The following is a 20,100-nucleotide window of genomic DNA, read 5'->3' as shown; positions in this document are numbered from 1 at the left end:
CTCCCTCTACATGAAATTTCAAATTATAATCGAACTATATTACCAACAGGAACAATCTGAATTTTCATGCTTTTATTATTAGAGATGAAGAGGAGGACAACATTTACCGGACGAGACTTGGATCAAAAAACATGTCAATGAGAGTACCCATTGTGTTTCTAAATTGTCTGCGACTTTACTCAACCCACTCTCAATTATATTCAATTTGTCCAAATTGATATAAGCAATTTTTAAAATAAAAATAAATAGAATAAAGAAGCTGAAATTCAAGCTCAAGCTGTAAAGTGACAGCTCATTATTAATTGGCTGTCTCAATCTGCTCTCCTGCCATCTAGTGCAAGCTGCTCTCCCTGCCATCTAATGCTTTGCCACTGCTTCATTGGTTGAATGAATACATATCTACATCTGCTGCATTGCCATTAAATTAAAACGTACCGTTTTGCAGTCATTCACATTAATGACCACACATCGCATTGTGCCTGCTCTGTGTTGTTGTGTGTGTGTGTGGGGGGGGTATATATACACATCTAGTTAGTTGGAGAGTAATCTTTCATCACTAATATTTACCAACTTTTTCTTTGCACTTTCAAAATTTTGTTCAACTCTTTATACTCTCCTGCCTTTGACTTGCAGTTATTCCCTTCACATTCTTTTAAGGGAAACAAATTGATATTTTTAAGGATGCTCTAAGGATATTGATGACAATTAATAATTTTGGAAATTTGAAAAACAAAACGATGGTCCTTTGTTAACATTATTTAATTTTAAATAAATTTCTCTAGTATTTTATTTTTCATGTTTTTAGTACCTAGTTTTCAAATTTTCAACACTTGTATTTCACATTTTCAATACTTATTTTTAGTATTTTCAGTACTCAATTCTTTTTATTTTTTTAATAGTCATGTTAGATGTTTTCGATGTCCCATATTTCATATTTTCAACACTTGTCTATAGTAAAAACATGGCAGATGAATATTAAAAATATCTAAAATGACTATTGATTTTTTTTTTTTGAAAACTGAGTACTGAAAATGCAAAAATGAGTACTATAACTATGAAATATAAGGGCTAAAAAAATTAATTCAAAAACTTTAATTCCAACCAAGGAACATGACCCTTATATGAAATTTTAAAATTTCTAGTTCCTTGAATGTGATTAATATTCTTAAGTGGTGTTTAAATGTCATTTCCCTTCTTTTAACACACACACATCTAAATGAGCCTTGGTGCTTTGTACAAGATATCGTTTGAATTTCATATTATATACAAAAAGACATCATCTTCTCGTTAATATGTTATGTTTGTGGAAAACAAAACAAGAACAAAAACTTTCGAGACGATGATGAGACATATACAGAGCAAAATAAGGAAGAATCGGAGGACAGCATGTGGTATAACCTCACACTGCCCTGTGAATACTATTTGCAGCAATTTATTTGGAAGCTGTACTTCAAGTTCAAAGTCGTGAACACAAAACAGGGTCATGTCCCGAGTGTTAGCAAAACTTAATGTTGTGCACAAACTTAACTGTCACAATGAGTTAATGCAGACATATGGGGTTGCGTGATGTGAGAGGAAAACAAAAACAACTTGAGAAGCCTTGGATATCCGAAGCTAGTGTAACCTAACGTTCTAACAATGTCGGTGGATAATACCACATCAAGGGTTTCCACTTGACCAAAATAGGAAAATCTGTTGAGGATTCCAACCTATTCAGATGGAACAAAAGTGTAATACCTAAAGAGGAAGAGTGGTTGAAGCAGTCAGATTCAAATGCTAGAATAACCAATTGCAATACCATTTCTCGGTGAACTTAGATCACTGGTTGGATCCCACATGCTACCACCTGTAATGTGAAAAAGGACTGAGAGTGGCATTTTTTTTTTTTTTCGCCATTTCTTTTACCAACAAAGTTCAGCTTAATTGATAAGTATTTGACCCACACCTTACAAGGTCATGGGTTCAAATCATACTATCACTGTGAAGACGTTGTTTGTAGATGACCTGTAAATACAATTGTAAATGCTTTTTGAGTCTAGAGGCATGCCTTGGCATTTATGAGCTCCAACAATCAACTCACCTAAACTTTCATATATAGAGAAAGAGGGAGGGGGGGAGAGCTTTTCAAGGAAATGAAAGATAGATTAGTAAAATCCTAACATTCAAGCAACTTTAGCATGAGTTACTATAACAATTTTATCAGCAACAATGATAGCAAGCAGAATCTATATCTTCTATCACAGACAGCCCGAATCCAAGGATACAAATTCTTATCCACAAATTGGGATCCAGAGACTAGCAAGATCCGAACGATGAATTTAAATTTCTGACAATCATAAATCCATGAAACCCCACAGCCATCAGTCTAAATTTAATGGTGTCCAACCACAAAAAGTACGACTTTCCAATTATCTCAGAGCAATTTACTGGATAATAAATCAAAATCAATTCTTTAACTCAGATCCCATATATATAACAAGTCGACCAGTCCAACCTTTAAAATTATACCATTGTGATTTGTGACCAGCATAGCTTTCAATCAAACTCGTGTCAGTTTCTTGCATGTCTATTAATAACCGATCCAGTTTATCTATCTTTTTCTAAACATCAAAAAAATTTTGGCAATACTTATATCTTCAAATTCTACGATGGTAAATAATATTTTCCCTCTTTCATCATCATGTTACTTGCAATTGGACAGTTCATGATACCAGTAGTGTGAAAAAGATCTTGCAAAGTGAAATGGGGATGCCTGTGCATCAAAATATCAAGATGGTGATTTCAGGGGGGAAAAAAAAATACAAGAGTTCGATAATAAATTATACAGCTCTTGCAACCAAAACTGAGCGCAAACCAGCAAAACCATCAAACTATCTAAAGCACCTAAATTTGAATTTAAAAAACTATATCATGGGAGCTACCTCAGAACGAACCATGCCCCCCTGTATTTGGCACTTGCACTAAAAAAACCAGTGCCTTTGAATAGCTTACTCTTTGAATGCTCACAAAATCATGAATTCGTAGACATAACCAAAAACCCAACATGCAGCCAGCAGACACCATCTTCACAGGGGAAATAAAAATAAAAATTGCTCGTCATAATAACGAGTTTCTGTGCCTACTCATTGTTTGATGAACTAGGAGTATTCGATACCATTTTCCAGTGAAGTTATGTTAGACGAAGCTTTCTCGGACAAAGCTGCAGCAGAAGAAGCACTAGATGACATATTGCTTCCAGCTGTAACAACATTGTGATTGCCTCCTGATGGGTTTCTCTGTGCACTGTTAGGTGCAGGGTTCTGTGCCTCCTCCGCTAGTTTTCTGATAATGTTCATGACAGTAGGAAGAAATCTGGCAGACAAGGATATAAGTCCCGGAAGCTGCAAGCACACAAGAAATAAGGCAAATGAATGCTACTGAAAAACAGAAAAGAAAAAAAAAAAAACAGATGGCAAGACGTAGGCTTGTTGCCTAAATTTCGCAACCCAATAAAATACTCTGGCTAGATGTAAACTACATACACCATACTGGTTATAACAAAACAGGGCATAAGAGAACAAGCCACATGGCAATAGCATACAATATGAACATCAGATTTTCTCTTGAAAACGACCAGGTTACAAATTAGAAACACATAATCAAAAAGTTCAAAACTTTTAAGATAACTAGAATGTTCAAAAGTTCATCCAAGACCGAGATATGGGGATGCCTAAATCCCTAGCAGTTTATTAAACTTCTCTTTTCCTTTCAAAATCAAATAAAATTTGATAAATAGTTGATATACCATAATTTTTCTACCCAATTAAATGAATGATGTATATCTATTATCAAGTTTTCCTAAAGACGAATGACACCTGAACCCTAATGACTCGGTGGATAAAACCTGCAAGAAAGCACAGCCACTCCAAGCCAAACTTCCTACTACTGAAAAAGATAGCTATACTAAGCTAGGGGAAAAAAAAGGGGCGTGGGTTGGGCAGGCGGGTTAAAGACTCCACAAAATCAAGAATTGAAGGGTTGGAAAACAAATACTCACAACTCCACTGCTGAATTCATTAGAAATGTCCAGCTGCACCCATAGGGCTTTTACAAGAAGAAATCCAACAAAGATGACACCCAAATACAATGGATTTCTGCCATAAAAGAACACACGTGGGTGAAACCAGTTATGGCTGAAAGTTAAGGCTTTCTTGTCAGTGCATTCAGGTAAACATAATATGTTCTTCAAATACTCATTCAAATACTCTTTTAAATCATTCTTCTTTACACTGTCCAGCTGATATATATTTATGGTGTAGACTCTAACTTTTTTGTCAACATAAAGCTATTCTGGCAAGTTAGAAGCATTTTCTCAGTTAAACTCTTCTGCTACCTGCATTACTGTTGTTTGGTGTATTACTGTTCTTGGAGCATATGGTCATCTCATAATGTTCAGAATTAAGTTCACTGCGTGACTTCTTTTATTGGATTAATTGGCCTAATATGGTACAGGGATAAGGCCTTTTAGGGGAGTTTAAACAGAGGGCATGAAGAAGGGTGAGCTTTGCTCAGTTGATGATAGGTGATTTTTGTTTGCTGCTCTAGCTTTTCTGAATTTGGATTCTTTAAGGAGGATAACTTATCCCTAGCTGTTGTACTTTACCCAATTTCTTTCTCAAAACTATTTCTTCTTTTATATCCCAAGGAGGGGAAAAAAGGATTTTTAGAGAGCAAATTTTATGAAAACATCCAGCATTCCATCAAATGAAGTCCAAATTTCTCATAGTCTTCCTAAACTTTCTTATGGACAGGTGTGAGAAGAGTTAACAGCAAGTGAAACAGCACTTCACTCCTTAAAATATTGAAAGATATCAGAAAAGCACGGTCGACAAGTACCTTAGAAGGGTCATAAATTCATTAAATCCCAGAACAACCAAAGCAACAATGGCCCATGGAGGAGGTAACCAGTTATTATTACGCCTGTTGGCCTCCTGAAATTGGATGAGATTACATCAACAAAAATAACAGAATATATACAAGCATCCATGACAAATACATCCACAGTATGGTAAATCAAAATGCATATAACACATGGAGCCTAAACAAGAGAACTAAGAAATAGAGCATGCTTCGGACCATAAATTACATAAATGCATGGTTTCAGCTACAAGTTTAAATGAAAGTGTTGTCTACGTCTCCCAAGCTGCATTTATCCAATAAGTTAAGCTGCATGGTTTCAGCTACCAGTTGAGATAGATGAGAGAGAAAAGAAACTAAAAAGTATCAGAAAACTCATGATTAATTCACAGACAAATATCAATAAACATAAATACAACAACAATAACAAGTCTTGTCCCACTAAGTAGGATTGGCTACATAGATTGCACAATGCCATTGTGTTCTATCAACAACCAACTCTTTAGATATACTGTTCAACAAAAAGTCCCACTCAATAACTTCCTTGACAGTTCTTTGTAGTCTTCCTCTACCTCTCTTCACAAAACTCAATAAACAAAAACAATGTGAAAAATCTTACCTGTGCAGATATGGCCTGAGAAACATGATACTCTGTCTCCATCTTAAATTGCCTCCACAATGATTTGCACTGTACAGGTGTGATCAATGTTTTTGAGGAAGGAACCTGCAAAGAGATTGTAGTCACGACTGATCAATTGCTATATCAAAGTGATCCCAAAGACCCAAACCGTTAGAACAATAAGAAAAAAACAAGAAATGACAGGTTGTGCACTAAAGTATGCATCAAAGCAATTCACATGTTGACATTAAGTACCATTTACATGCATTTAATTAGTGAATATAAGCATTAAAAGAATAGCTCAACTACTCAAGGACCTTAACATGCTGAAAGAATTAGGGGAATGGTAAATTCATAGAAAAAGTTGGCATTCATGCCACATTTGATTTTCTAGGCATCTAAAATCATTTGATGTTCAATGAGATAACCTATCTCTTAAATTAGGGTACAATTGAATACAATTGTCAGGCTCAACAATAAAACTTGACCTGTTCCCAAGTGCTTGAAGCCAGTGGATCAACCACCGTGATGCTCCTATCCTTAGTAATAGTTCCTGATGAATCGTCCAGAGCAAATGCTAATGTTTTCTCAATATTATCAAAATCTTGGTCATCCAAACGAGTTGCAGCCATAACAGATAGCAACTTCAAGGACTGCAAACAGTTAGCTTTGTTAAAACAGATATCCAAATGCAATACAAGCTCAAGCTACAAACATTATATTCATAATCATGCCATACAGCAGAGCGGGAGGTCTTAGTAATTGCTCGAATGTCTTCCTTCCCCGTCCAGATTCGAGGCATTGAATCAGAATCACGACTAAATAATGTTGTAAACCTGTTTTCACATTGAAGGTGAGTTGCTTAAAATGTAGAAGTTTCATGAAAGAATAACAAGGCAAGTCAAATGTTGCAGAAGGTTTGTACCTATCTTTCATACGACTTAGAACCCTTCCAGATTCTTCCTTAGCCTTTGCTTCCACCACACCCCTTGCATAGCCCTCTAAACTTTTAATCATGTTCTGTCGTGTTTGTTCCTCCATATCATACCCAGAAATTGCAGCAGAGAAACCTGAAACAGCTGATTCAGTTTCACGCCCAAGAAGTTTTCTTATTGTTGGCCAAGTATGAGTGTTAGCTTCATCTAAAAGAGCTTCAACAGGTCCAGCTAAGGCCTCCTTCAATTTTTCCTGCAAGTGAACAACCATCAGCATCCCGGTAAGTATTTATCCTGTCAACTACATAAGTATACCAATTGATGCGACCAGGAAAAAATTCAAGTTTTAAATGCATAAATCATGTATTCATGAAGCATAAGAACAGTCAGATAATTTTTTACTTGCTATAATCAATACACAAATGTCAACAGCATAAAGTATAGCAAGTGTATTATGAGCGGAAACTCTTGCTTAATTCATGCTATGCTGGGAACCAGTGAAGTTGAAATCAAACCAACTGGGAACTAAAGTCCACAAATCAAACCAACTGTCAACTATTTGTTTTTTTGTGTTAAATGCAATAAGCCTTCAGTTTTTTTCCAGCATAGTCATCAAGTTTACTCTGATAGTACATTTGAGTTCTCTTCCATAAAATAAACAAGTATAACTATTATTTAATGTTCAGTGATTTATTTGAGCATTCTTCAGTAGATAGTTAGTGTAATTAGAAAACAGGACCTAAAAAATAAGAGAAAATTAATCTTCAAATAACTGGAGGATTGGGTGGATGTTAAAACAGGTCAACCGATAACATGATTATCATCCTAGCAATAGGATGTGGATGGATTGGGGTTATATTTAAAACATTTTCATGAACTATAAATAGGCTAATCCATTATTTTCTACCAGTCCAACAAAATCCAATTCAAAATCTGCCCATTACCAAAATTTCTATCAAGGATTACTTCAACTCAACAGTGTAAGTTGTTCAGAGAAGGCATGAGAAAAATTTTATTATAATATCTAGCAATTTCAAACAAAGAATCCTAAAATTTTTGTACGAACTTGTAAAGTTTTAAATAGCAATTTCAAACAAAGAATTCTAAAATTTTTGTACGAACTTGTAAAGTTTTAAAAACTGTACAAAGCTTAATCAATATGCATTCCACAAGACATGAACTATCACTGTAAGGCATGCACCTGATACGATGATGTCAATTCAGACAGCTTAGCTGCACGCACAGAAGCCACATGGCCATCAATGTCACGACGCAATTTCTCCCTCACTTTAGATGTATCCCAGTTTGCTTTTTCAATAACAACATCTGCAAAGATAACATTAGCAGCCTCACATTGCAACTCACTTGAGCTAGAAAGAAACCTACTTACAATAATCATTATAATAGCATCAAGCTCAGACGTTCTCACAGTTCTTAGCGGAATGAACCAAGAAGGTAGAAGGTTTTTTTTTTTTTTTTTAACACAATCTGCTTCATTTATAAATCTCTTCCAGGTATTTTGTTTCATTTTAAGAAGTGATTATGTCTTTGGGCATTCAAGTTTAATTATATGTTGTCAAACACAATAAACAGATTTCCAAATACCTGCACATGCTTCATCAAACTGAGCCATACAAGACTCAACACAGTTTTTAGCAGCAGCAGAAAACCCATCCCCTCCATTCAAAGCTTTGTCAAATGCTTCCTTGAATTTATCAAAAGTTCCCGACCTTATATGTCCCAATGCAGATTGGAATGCTGGTTGGACAAGCTACCAGAGAAACATATAAATATTAAAGCTCACACAAATAAGCACAACTTAATAGCATTTAAAGGGGGAAAGTAAACACATTGGCACACACAACTAAAGATTCAAGATCATATAATTATATTTATATTGTAAATCTCAATTGTTACTTTTTTCTTTCGCTTAACCATTATCATTAATTTATCAATATCGATATCGAATATAAAACCCATATTTCATTTTTAAAAACTGTAGAGCCGCACTATTTGTAAGTCATGAATAGTGAGATAGGCTCCATGTTAATTTTTTTATTTGTTGATCTCTCTTTACACATTTCATCAGGCTTCGTTTAACTTTTTCATTTATTCAATTTTTTCCATGCATTGCAACAAAGTTTGAATAGAAATAAGTACAATCTTCCAAAAACATTGAAGTTACTATCTATCAACTATCAAGTACATTGCATCAGAAAGAGACATCTAATAATGATGAAAGGGAAAAGAAATAAATGGAAAAACCAAGACAGTGCAAAAATCAAATTGAGAGAAATTACTTGCAACAGTTTTTCTTGAAGCTGCTTTTGTTTTGCAGATCTGACACCTTCATCAAAATAAGTGGCTTCTATATCATACCTGCATTAAAAGGAAATGCAATAATTGAATATACATGAAACCAGCATCAAGATGTTTCCACAACATTAAACATGAACATACAAAATAATATCAAACTACAATTTAAACTTTGACTCATAAAAGTACACATACAAATTAAATAGTGATAAGCTGACTCATAAAAGTACACAAACACAAAAAGATAAAACAACAAAATAAAGGAAAATGCTCATCTAGTCAAAAGTTCGAGATCAAATATTGTCAAAACACGTAAAATGTCAAAGAGGGTTAGTAAAAAGTTTATGTAGCATAAACATGGTATTCAATGCTCAATAACTGATCCACTCCAAATAAAGATGTCACATAAAGTGAACTATACTCACTCTGAAAGACAATTATTAAGGATTGAATTCAGCCTTTTCCCAAATCCAGGAATTGGGCCAGATTGCACAGCCTCCTCCAACTGACACCATTCCTGAGTAGTGATTACAGAACAAGTTCCATTATGTCAATAATTTAGACAGCCCAACTGCCCATGGTTTTGGGATTGAATGAAATAAATTTTCATACCTCGTTTGTAGTAAAAGCAGCATATTTTTCATTGGCAATTTCTTCACAGCGTACAGTAGCAACCATGACCTGCAGAGTGAATCATGGATAAATGACTGAATTAAATCAATCAATATACACGTAAAAGAAAAGCAGCACCATATTTAAACAACACCTTGTGGGCAGGTAGGTCAAGGTCCTTGTTCTCCTTAATGACTCTCCAAATTTGCTGTGCACTGAAAGAAAATCCAGAAGCAGGAACTACTCCACGTCTATCCCCAGCAAGTCCACCAGGAGCGATAGAATGATGGAATTGTTGCCTCAAGCTGGCAACCTAAATTTATAACAAACAAAAATAAAAGATATAAGCAAATTAGAGGACATCATATGAAAGGCAAATTAATAGAATAACTTGTCTACACAGACAGGAAGACAAAGATGATCAGTAACATGCAAAGGCATAGATAAAATCATCAGCATGTAAACAAGAAGACATCAGATGCAAAATGAATACCTGTTCCTTAAATTGCTCTTCCTTTTCTTCATAACTAGAAAGAGCAACAACTTCGACCTGGCATTTGTCACCATATATAAGTAAGTACTATAAAAAACCCCCAAGAAAATTCTTAAGATCTGTCAATTTACTAACACGAAAAGGGATAATGGATTACATTGAAAAATTCACTTAGTGGGGTTTCCTTGTGAGCCTGTGGCTTAGGAACAGAGTCCCATATCTGCAATGGGAAAAAAGTGAACAATAACAAACAAAATTTACATTAATCAACAACATTGAATGAAGATCAAAGCACCACCTTACCTTCTGAATATCCTCTCGTAAAACAGGCTCTAAATTTTCAAGAGGCGTCTATATTTGGAAAGTTAAACAAATTAGTAAAACTGATATTAAAGATGCTCTCATATTGAATAAAATATATAGATGCTTAGCATTTATGAAAGGGCTATGCTGAGATGATGAATTTGCCTACACACCCTTGTTTTATCACGAATGACAAACATCAATGTCGTTTTGCGCGGACTAAACAACCTCATCATGACCTGAAAGAAAATAACAGCTTGCCTTGTAACAACTTCTGAAATACAAGAAAGGCGTGCAGTCAGTCAATAGGTTGGCAATAGATACCTGAAAGACAGTTTTCAAAAGAGGTTTATTTGCAGCTTGCTCACGCCCAATGTCATGACACCACCTTTACAAAAATTGCAGGGAAAACAGCTAAGTTACACAACCATTGGAACAAGAATTTCAAGTATCTGCAGATTCCGGACTCACACAAAGTTCATTAAATCAGTCCCCGTGAAAGATATACAAACAGAGAGGAAAAAGACTCACATGTTTATCAGCACTATATCCGAAACAGCAAGAGCAAATAGAGCACTCTGCTTTTCAAAAGCAGTATCATCCTGAGAGAAAGACAATTTCAACATATGAAGATAAAAAATGAAAGGGCGGGGACAATCCATTTCTCAATTTTCTTTTATTTTTGGCAAAGGAACAGAATTTATAGAGACGTTGTCATATGTGCATTTTCAGTATATAAAATTGAAATGGGACTAGAAATTGGCAATAAACTCCACATCACAATCATGGTTATTGAAGCTGAGGTATACTTAAAGGGTAAGCACCTCTCCACGTTCTCTTCCATCCGTGCCCTCCAAATCCATCACTATTGTACAAGGCTCCAAGCCAGCACATCTAGCCATCCAAATTCCTTTAGTGGTTTGAGACCTGAGAGCAAGCATATGTCATAGGGTTAAAACCTTGATAAATGAGAACAGTGAATGTGATGTGTGAGAGTTGCGATAACATGCCTTCCCCTGAAAGCATCCATCTCCCTGAAATTAGTTCTGAACAAATGATTTAATAGAGTGCTCTTACCTGTCCAGACCAAGGAAAAAAATAGTTTAGATATACAGTGTGTTTTGGTTTTTAAAAAAGTAGATCATAATCAAAAAGAAGCATTGAGGAAAAGATGAAACTCTGACAAGAAAAGTTAATGAGGAGATAAGTCTAAATCAAGTGTCAAGTGGATTAAGTTGTTACTAATAACTCCCACTGAAGACATGAGATTCGACTTAACCTTCATGTACTTGAATACCATAAAATCTAGCATTCAGTGTGAATTGTAAAATTAAAGAAATTCGTAATCATAATTTATAGATCCTTAGGAGCAAAGACTGGATAAAGGAAGCATGATAAACACTAAGCTAATGAACAAAAGAAGAAAAGGAATTTTAGAGGCATAAAAGCATACCACTACTTTGTGGGCCCATTATAGAAACTATAGCATATGAAAGTCCAAATTCACCCAATTTCACCTCCTTCATAAATTGTTCAATTCCAGCAACATTGAATGTACCATCTCCATCAATAAGTTGAATAGAACAACAGTTCTCGCTTGCGTCTGAAAAAGCAGGTATTCAGCATAAGTTGACAGGAAAAGTAGAAACAGAAGAGATAATGTAATTATATCACTGCTAACCCACCCTCAAATTTATTAAAAAAAAAAAACCTCTTCTGATGGATTTCAATCACAATTGAACGATAAAAATTATTATATGAGCATTTGGTTACCACTTTCAATTTGCTAAGAGGTGACAAAATTGCTTTCCCTTTACAAGAGATAAACATTTTTTCATGGCGGTTTGTTGTTTCCTGAATCCTGAAATTAGATTACTCCATTCATCAATCTGTTCCCAATAATTTCACAAGTAATGAAAGACCGGGGAACAAATCTTCAATATTAGACAATTATAACATAATAATAACTAAACAAGCTTCTAATTCGCCTTCTCTTTGTAACTTTAGCCTCTCAAAACATAAGTTATGGATCAAATTGTCAAAATTGTTCACATCAGACCAAAACCCAGAAGCCTTGTAAAGTTTTCTACTTTAAACTGAAAATAATTTGATTAAAACAACAGTTTTAGAGAACAAACCATAGCGCATACAAGAATAAATGCCAGTTTCAGTTACGCGTAACGTTCATCGTCTATTTTTTAAAGATTTGATGGAAATCAAAATCACAAGTCACACAAAATTTATAGAAATCGATAACTGAAGAAAGCTTAAATCAGTGCATACAATGCATGAATCAGACATGTAAACAGATCGATAAGGGAATTAAGAGTAGAATACACCTACCCATTGCGATTGAAATGGGCTCAGCTGCAAATGACTGTTGATGGGTAATGCACCAAGGAGATCAAATTGAGGCAGAGGATCGTGGGAGAGAGAGACGATGGGCGATCTCAGGAGGGTCTTCAATATCTGGCTTTGGCTTTTAAAAAGTAGGATTGACTGTTTGGACCTTCGATTGAAAACGCGAAATCTGGACTGTAAAATATATACACATATGCTTTTTTCCGCTGTGGTGAAATATTTAGGCGTTCGAGAATTCCTCTTTTTCCTTCATCGATAATAAATTTCTTTCCGATTTGGCAGACCAATTTATTGAAGTTTTTCATTTTTGGCCATTTTATGCATCCCAATGTGTTAAGATACCACCTTTTCAACGCTGCGTTGATCACCTGATCTGATACCTCGATGTTCAATGCATCAAATTGAAAATAAGCATGAATGAATTTCATTCCTTTAAATTTTGTTTGTATGATTTGGTCAAAAAAAATTTTGTTTCTATGAATTTTCCTATTAATTTTAAATTTTAATTATGATTATGGTTTCAGCCATTCATCATCTATTGTTGGCAAAAACAAAAACAAAAAAAGAGTCATTTGTCATCTATTAATATCTACGAATCACCATTATCAATGCAAAATATAACCTATATCATAAATCATATTTTTTTATTAATTATAAATCAATTATAATAAAGAATAATTGTGTTCTGTCATACCATATCTTTATCTTTACATAAAATTAAAAAATAATACAGATTTTTTTAAAAAATCCATATTAAGTGTAGAAAATGAATAACTTAACTTCATTTGAGTTCGTATATTTTCTTCGGGCTGAATAATTCACATATTACTTTCATTAAAAAAAATATAAATCCCCGAGATCATTCCTCCATTTAAATTTCATGAATAAATACTGTCAGATACGTATAGTTATGATTGGCCCAAAGAAAAGGACCACGTGATTATGAGTTATCACAGCAGGAACATAAAAATAAATAAATAAATAAAAGTGAAGGTTTTATATTTTGTGATCATAATATTGGTATTTTTATTAAGAAATTGATGTCGTGGAAAAAACTACCTGCAAAATGTTTTAATTGATGGGAGGTCATGTGAAGTAAGTTATCAAGGATATTGGCTTTGGAATAGAATAAATTATTTTGAGTATCACATCATTAAATTAGCAAGAATTAGTAAGAAAAGTAAGGCTTATAAATTTAAAGATTTTTCTTATTTAATAAGGAAAAACATAATTTGTTGTCCCTATAATTTTATTAAATTTTACTCTAAATTCATGTAATTTTTTTCAGTATTTTTAATTTTTATAAGAACTAAAACTATTAAAAAATAAAAATTATAGAAACTTAAAAAATAAAAACCGTCCAATCTTTTTAAAACCATAGAAATTAAAAATAGTAAAAAAAATTATATGAATTAAAAACAAAATCTAATGAAATCATGAAGATTAAAGATTATATTTTTCTTTTAATAAGTCAATTTTTTAAAATTGACTTTCTCTTTAAACACGCATTTATAATATATGCATATGCATGAATTTCCACTTTTCACTATAAAAAAATTTGATAGCTGGTGATAAAAAAACTGATAATTGACATTAAGATAACTTTAATTGTAAATTCATATCTTTTTTGCCATAATTCATACCATATTTTCTAAAACACTTGTCTAAGAATACATAGATTTGTTTGAAGAATTTCAGGGACTAATAATGGACGTTCAAAAACGTTTCTATGAAGATATTATGAGTTAGAGATGTCTAATGATTACTACGAGGTTTTTGTTTTCATGGGTCAAGTTTTTTTTTTTTTTTCGGTAGAAATGGGTTAGGTGTTTTGAAATGCCAAAACCCAAAAGGCATAGTTTTGTTGCGAGAAATATTAAAAAGTTTCATATTTATATTATCAAGAAATATTGAAAACTATTATATTAGATGGTATAAATGAGAATGTAAAATCTGGCCAAAAATTCAGAACACTATAAAATACGAGGCAAAAAAAGAAAAAGAATATAAAACATGTATTAAACCTTTTCAAGAAACTGGCTTCTCATCTGCATACTCAGTCTAATCTTAAAAGTTAAGGCAATGACCATTATTAGTCATTAATTGTTAATTGTTATTTTATTAATATTAATGGAAAGAGGGAGACCATTGTGATTAAAGTAAACCGTAGCTGGCCCCATAAAAAAATGTCAATCACACTTTTTTATACAGTTATCTATTATCAGGTTAAATTTAAGAAGGCTTATTTGAGGATTACTCTATATTCAAGCTCTTGATACTTAGAAATAATAGTTTTCTAGTCCATCATATTCTAAAAAAAATCGACTGGTTTAAGAAGCACAAAAAACATTTGATTAGGCAAAATATTATCAACCAATTTAAGTTAACATAAGTCAATTACGCAGGTGGCCAAGATAGTAGTATGTTTTGTTTATTAATAAAAAAGATATGACAGCGTCATCTGTTTTTTTCTACGAACAGGGTCATCTTTTTTTTTTTTTGCCAATAGGGTCATCTTAATATATCGAGTTAACAACATTTTTCTATAAAAATGCTTTGGGATTTTTTTTTTTTATAAATTCATATAGGCAAGATGAAAATAAGCGTAAATTAAATCAATCTCTGTTAATAAAAAAATCAGTCTTTTTTAAGGTAAAATAAAGAAATGAGTCTTTAATATGAAATATAAAATTTGGAAAATACTAAGAGCATGTTTGGTTTTTGTTTTTAAAAGTAAAAAAAAAAAAAAATTGTTTGGATAGGTATTTTGAACCTAATTATTTTTAAAATTGTTCTTATTTTCTGTTTTTAAAAATAAAAAATAGAATCATCTTAGAGTTATGAATTATTAGTTTTCTGTTTTTAAAAGCTGTTTTTTCTTTTTGAAAACAAATAAATTTAAATAAGTGTTTGAATAAGTGTTTTTCATTTAGTTGTTTTCATTTTTTATTTTTTTAAAAAATAGAAACAACTTCAAGTTGTTTTCATTTTATTTTTTATTTTAAAATATATTATATTTAATTATTAAACATTATAGTTATCTTGGTTAATTTTTATTATTAATTACTACCATTAATTACTTATAATAATCATTATCGATCTATTTTTTTAATTTTAAAACTATTTTTTAATTGACATAATCAAATACATTTTCATTTTATTTTATTTTAAAAATAATTATAAAATTTTATTATAAAATAGTTTTTGAAAACAAAAAATGGAAATAGAAACTAAACATGTCCTTAGGGCATATCTTTTCTTTTTGTTTTCAAAATACATTATACTTAGTTATTGAAAACTATAGTTGCCTTACCAAAAAAAATATTAGGCAGACTGGATGCATCATATCATTTGTAGCCAGTCTAATAAAAATATAACATTTAAATGATATTAAATATAGATTAATTCTAATTCTAATATTAATAAAATAGAAAGATAAAAGACAAGAAATCAAATATGTATCCTATTATAAAAATAAAAGCAATTGAAAAATATCACACAATTTTTATTCAGATTATTTAAAGTATTTTAATTGGACAGATTATAAATAACATAACGCACTCCATTTATTTAAGTATTTATATACCTTATTCATCACTATCATAAATTATCATCATTAACTATCAGCGACTATCATTATTAGCTAATTTTTTAGTTCTATAATTATTTTCAAAATAACACAAATAATCAAACTTTCTTTTTGTTTTGTTTAAAAAAATAATTTTAAAAACTATATTGTAAAATAACTTTTTTAAAAAAGACATAATACACAATCAAACTAGCCCCTAAACTCTTCATTTTCTTCAAACTTTATTTTTTATTTAAAAATATAAGATATTTTTTAAAAAATTAAATATTTAAAAATGTAAGATATTTTTAATTTTTGAATGTGTAATCATTATCTTTTTTTAAAGTACTTCTATTAATAATAATTTTATATTTATTATAAAGTATTTAATAGGAATAAATATAAAAAGATAGAATTAATTTAAAAATAAATAATTATTTTATTAAGATAAAATCTAATTAAAAATATTTTATATTTAACTTAAATAAATATGAAAATAATAGAAGGAAAATTTCAAGAGAATAAATGTGGAAAGCCAGGTGCCCCGGCACCCCCCCCGGGGAAAAAAATTCAGTGGGTCCCATTGGCCTCCCAACGCTATTTTTAGTTTTTCATTTTCCCATGAGGCAGCAACAGTCTGTGGACGGCGGCATGAGCGGGTGCTTACAGAGTTGCGTGGAACTTTGCGCAACTTAATTTATTGTCACTGCTTCCGGTGGACCCCGCTTACTTGCTTTCGGTTGCCGTTTCCGTCCGTGGATCCCACGGGTGCTTTTTAAATCCAACGACCTACATTCCTTTCAAAAAAAAAATTATAATTAGTTACTGAAAATATAAAATAATTCCCTATTCCTTGATAGTTTTTTTAAAATAACAATAAAATTTTTTAAAATATATAAATAATAATTTATTTATTCAAAATATTATAATTTTTTAAATTTTTTTAAAAAAATTTCATCATTAATGAGTTTATATAAATTATTAAATTATTTTTGTTAAAAATAAATAATTCATAATTTTCTTTCTGATATTCGCAACAATACAATAATAAATAAAAAATTTAATATGAGAAGTTGTGATTTGTTTTTATATTGTTATTAATTTAAGAAGAAAAGTTGTGAATATTAAAAAAATTATAAATTATTTATTTTCAACAAAAATAATTTAATAATTTATATAAATTTATTAATGACAAAAAATTTTTGAAGATTTCAGGAGAATTATGACATTTTAAAAAATTAATTTATTATTTATATATTTTAGAGTAATATTATTATTATTATTATTCTTAATTTTTTATTTCTTATAATTTTATTTTATTATTTCAGTCCACTTGGTTCGATCTGTCCACAATATTAATTCTTATAATTTTAAAATACATAAAGTGATCATGATTTGACTGTAACAGAATTAATATAACGCACGCGTATTTTCCTTAACTTGTCGTTTGCCTCGAAACTATTCTGTTAATCTCTTTGTTGTTATGCAAAAAATTACAAGGCAAGTAGCATGGGTCCGTGCAATGCGCAGGATGTGACTCATATATTAATTATTTAAATAAACAATAAAATTTAAATTGCAACTAAAATTTGTATTATTCTTAAATTAAAATAATTTCAAGATTAAAGTTGCATTTATTCTTGCATAATATGTAATTGATTAGTATTATTTAAAAAAATTAGAAAAATTAATTATAATTACAATTTCATTTCACATAAAGGGTTTGATTATTTAAATTAGATTCTATTTTCTTGATTAAAAAATATAAGATATTTTTTCAGAGATTAGGTTTTTAAAAACATAAGGTATTTTTAATTTTTTAAAAAAGTATAACCATTGCTTTTTTAGAAAAAAAAATTCTATGGAATAAATCTCTTCATATTTATTTTATCATAAAACTAAAATATCCTATTAAATATGAGTAAATATGAAAAGATGGAGTTAATTTAAAGACAAATAATTACTCCCTCCCTTTCTATTTGTAGATGAAAAAAAATATATCACATAATTTTAAAAAATTGGCTAATTATATTAATTGTGTTTGAAAATAAATGAACTGAACTATAATATTCTTTATTAATATGAGACACTTTAAGTATATTAAGGTTTCATTAATTGTTCCAATTATAATATTACCCTTTCTCTCTCTATAATTAATTTTCATCTATTTTTTTAATATATTAAATGAGAGATATTTTGAAAATGTATATTCTTGTTTAAAAAGATAAAACTGTTAAGTGTAATTAATGACATTTATTGAAATGTAAAATTTTATCTAAAAATTTCTTGTAATTTAAGATAGAGAAAGTACTATGTTAATAATTAAAGAACCCCTCTAAAAGGTATAGCTTATAGTAGCTAACAGGGATGAAATATTAATTAATTAGTATTAATGAAGGACATTTTAAAAACACTTAATAAATGTTTCACTATTTTTTTTAAGAAAAGATCTATAGAGAAATAGAAAAATATTCATTTTCAGGATAATATTTATTGATGTTACTTTTGTGATATTAGGCTTATGTGAGTTACTTTATTAGGTTGTTAGTCTCATTCATTGTATATCATAGGCTATAAATAGCTTGTGCCCCCTTTATATCAGTAGCACGTTGATGTTAAACCTATTGGGTCAAGTAAAAGTGTATTATTCAATAAATCATTCCTTTCCATTATGGTACTGGAACATTAGCTCATGATCCGACCTGCTTCCTAATCTGCCTGACCTAGCTTTCATGAATTCTTTATCTTCTTCGACTGAACCCTAGTTACCCTTCTTTTCGTGTTTTTTTATTCTCCTCATGACATAGCGTCTATTCCATCCTCGCACACGATCACGAACACATCAGATTCATCATTTACCTTCAATCTTTCAGCAAAAAATGGCGTCGCCTAACTAAGAAACTGCAAAAGGCATCTCTAATAGAAACATCCACACCACTCTTAACCTCAATTATTCTTTGTATCTCCATCCTTCTAAGACACAGGTAACTTCACTAGTGACTCAGCCTCTAATCGAAGCTACAAATTACGTAATATAGAGTTGAGCCATTAAGATGGCTTTTCGAGCAAGAAACAAGATAGGTATTGTTAATGGCTCCCGTAGACAAGAAGCCTAAGATCTGAGTCTTCATGGATAATGGGACCGTTGCAACGCTGTGGTCCTTTCATGGCTAGTTAATTCTGTGTCAAAAGAGATTTCAGCTAGCATCACCTTCTTAGAAAGCATAAATCTCATACGGGAAGACCTTCAAGAATGCTTTAGTATCACCAGTGGATCTAAGATTTATAGTCTACATCGTCTAATTAATTCACTCACTCAGGAATCAATGACAGTATCGAGGTATTTTGCACGATTGAAGGAATTATGGGAGGAATACTTTGCGATTGTACCTTTGCTCAGCTGTAAATGCAATTACTCTCTTGAATATGCAAGGACTGTGCAACAATAGAGATTGTTTCAGTTCCTTATGGGACTCAATTTATCATATTAGCATGTTTGAAGTCAGATCTTGCTAATGAGCCTTCTCCCAACAGTAAATCAGGCTTACTCATTAGTTTGTCAAGAAGAAATGGAACACAACTTGAATCAACCTCCTCATAGCCTAAGTAATGAAGGCTTTGCCATGATTGCTAAAGGATGTGGTAGATACAACAAGGATGAAGGCGAACAAGCTCATATGAGGAATGTATATATTGTCATCGTCGAGGCCACAAAAAGGACAATTGCTACCAATTAGTGGGATTCCCTCCAAGCTTTGGCCGAGGAAGAGGCACCCAAGATCGACAAATCAACCACACAAATACCACTGTTAATTCAACTCCAATTCAACCACAAGAAAGTTAACTTCTTTCCCAATAAGACTATGACAGCATTCTCAAGATGCTACGCAAAGATATCAAGCCTGCTCCTTCTATTGGCACTGTAGCCACAAATGACTCGAAAGAGTCATCAGGTTTAGCTTGCAATATCTTGTCTCTTACACACTCAATTACACAT

At 31.6% G+C, this 20,100-nt stretch overlaps 1 protein-coding gene across 3 annotated transcripts; it reads right to left on the bottom strand.

Annotated features, from left to right (window-relative positions):
* Positions 1-1,433: 1,433 nt before the first annotated feature.
* Positions 1,434-12,708, bottom strand: LOC129295734 (protein ROOT HAIR DEFECTIVE 3-like). 3 transcript variants are annotated; one of them, XM_054934282.1, is made up of 25 exons: positions 12,518-12,708; positions 11,628-11,777; positions 11,185-11,251; positions 10,999-11,101; positions 10,706-10,776; positions 10,499-10,562; positions 10,348-10,413; positions 10,175-10,222; positions 10,029-10,091; positions 9,872-9,928; positions 9,533-9,691; positions 9,379-9,447; positions 9,192-9,283; positions 8,751-8,829; positions 8,056-8,221; positions 7,652-7,776; positions 6,441-6,703; positions 6,255-6,351; positions 6,004-6,168; positions 5,516-5,620; positions 4,876-4,970; positions 4,037-4,133; positions 3,155-3,380; positions 1,946-2,004; positions 1,434-1,846 (listed from the first exon to the last, which is right to left on the bottom strand). In XM_054934282.1, exons 1-24 carry the CDS (start codon positions 12,519-12,521, stop codon positions 1,976-1,978), a joined length of 2,460 nt encoding a protein of 819 aa, XP_054790257.1. In that variant the 5' UTR covers positions 12,522-12,708; the 3' UTR covers positions 1,434-1,846; positions 1,946-1,975. The 3 variants fall into 3 exon arrangements, with proteins under 3 accessions (XP_054790257.1, XP_054790258.1, XP_054790256.1); XM_054934283.1 differs by lacking the exon at positions 1,434-1,846 and adding an exon at positions 11,948-12,035 and having other exon boundaries at positions 1,896-2,004; positions 12,518-12,707; XM_054934281.1 differs by lacking the exon at positions 1,434-1,846 and having other exon boundaries at positions 1,896-2,004.
* Positions 12,709-20,100: the final 7,392 nt, after the last annotated feature.

The sequence above is a fragment of the Prosopis cineraria genome, unplaced genomic scaffold (assembly GCF_029017545.1).
Source record: "Prosopis cineraria cultivar Desert tree isolate PC_DT_omini unplaced genomic scaffold, ASM2901754v1 PC179, whole genome shotgun sequence".
Lineage (NCBI taxonomy): Eukaryota > Viridiplantae > Streptophyta > Magnoliopsida > Fabales > Fabaceae > Prosopis > Prosopis cineraria.
Note: the sequence above shows the minus strand (reverse complement) of the source record. Positions and strands in the feature narration are given on the sequence as shown.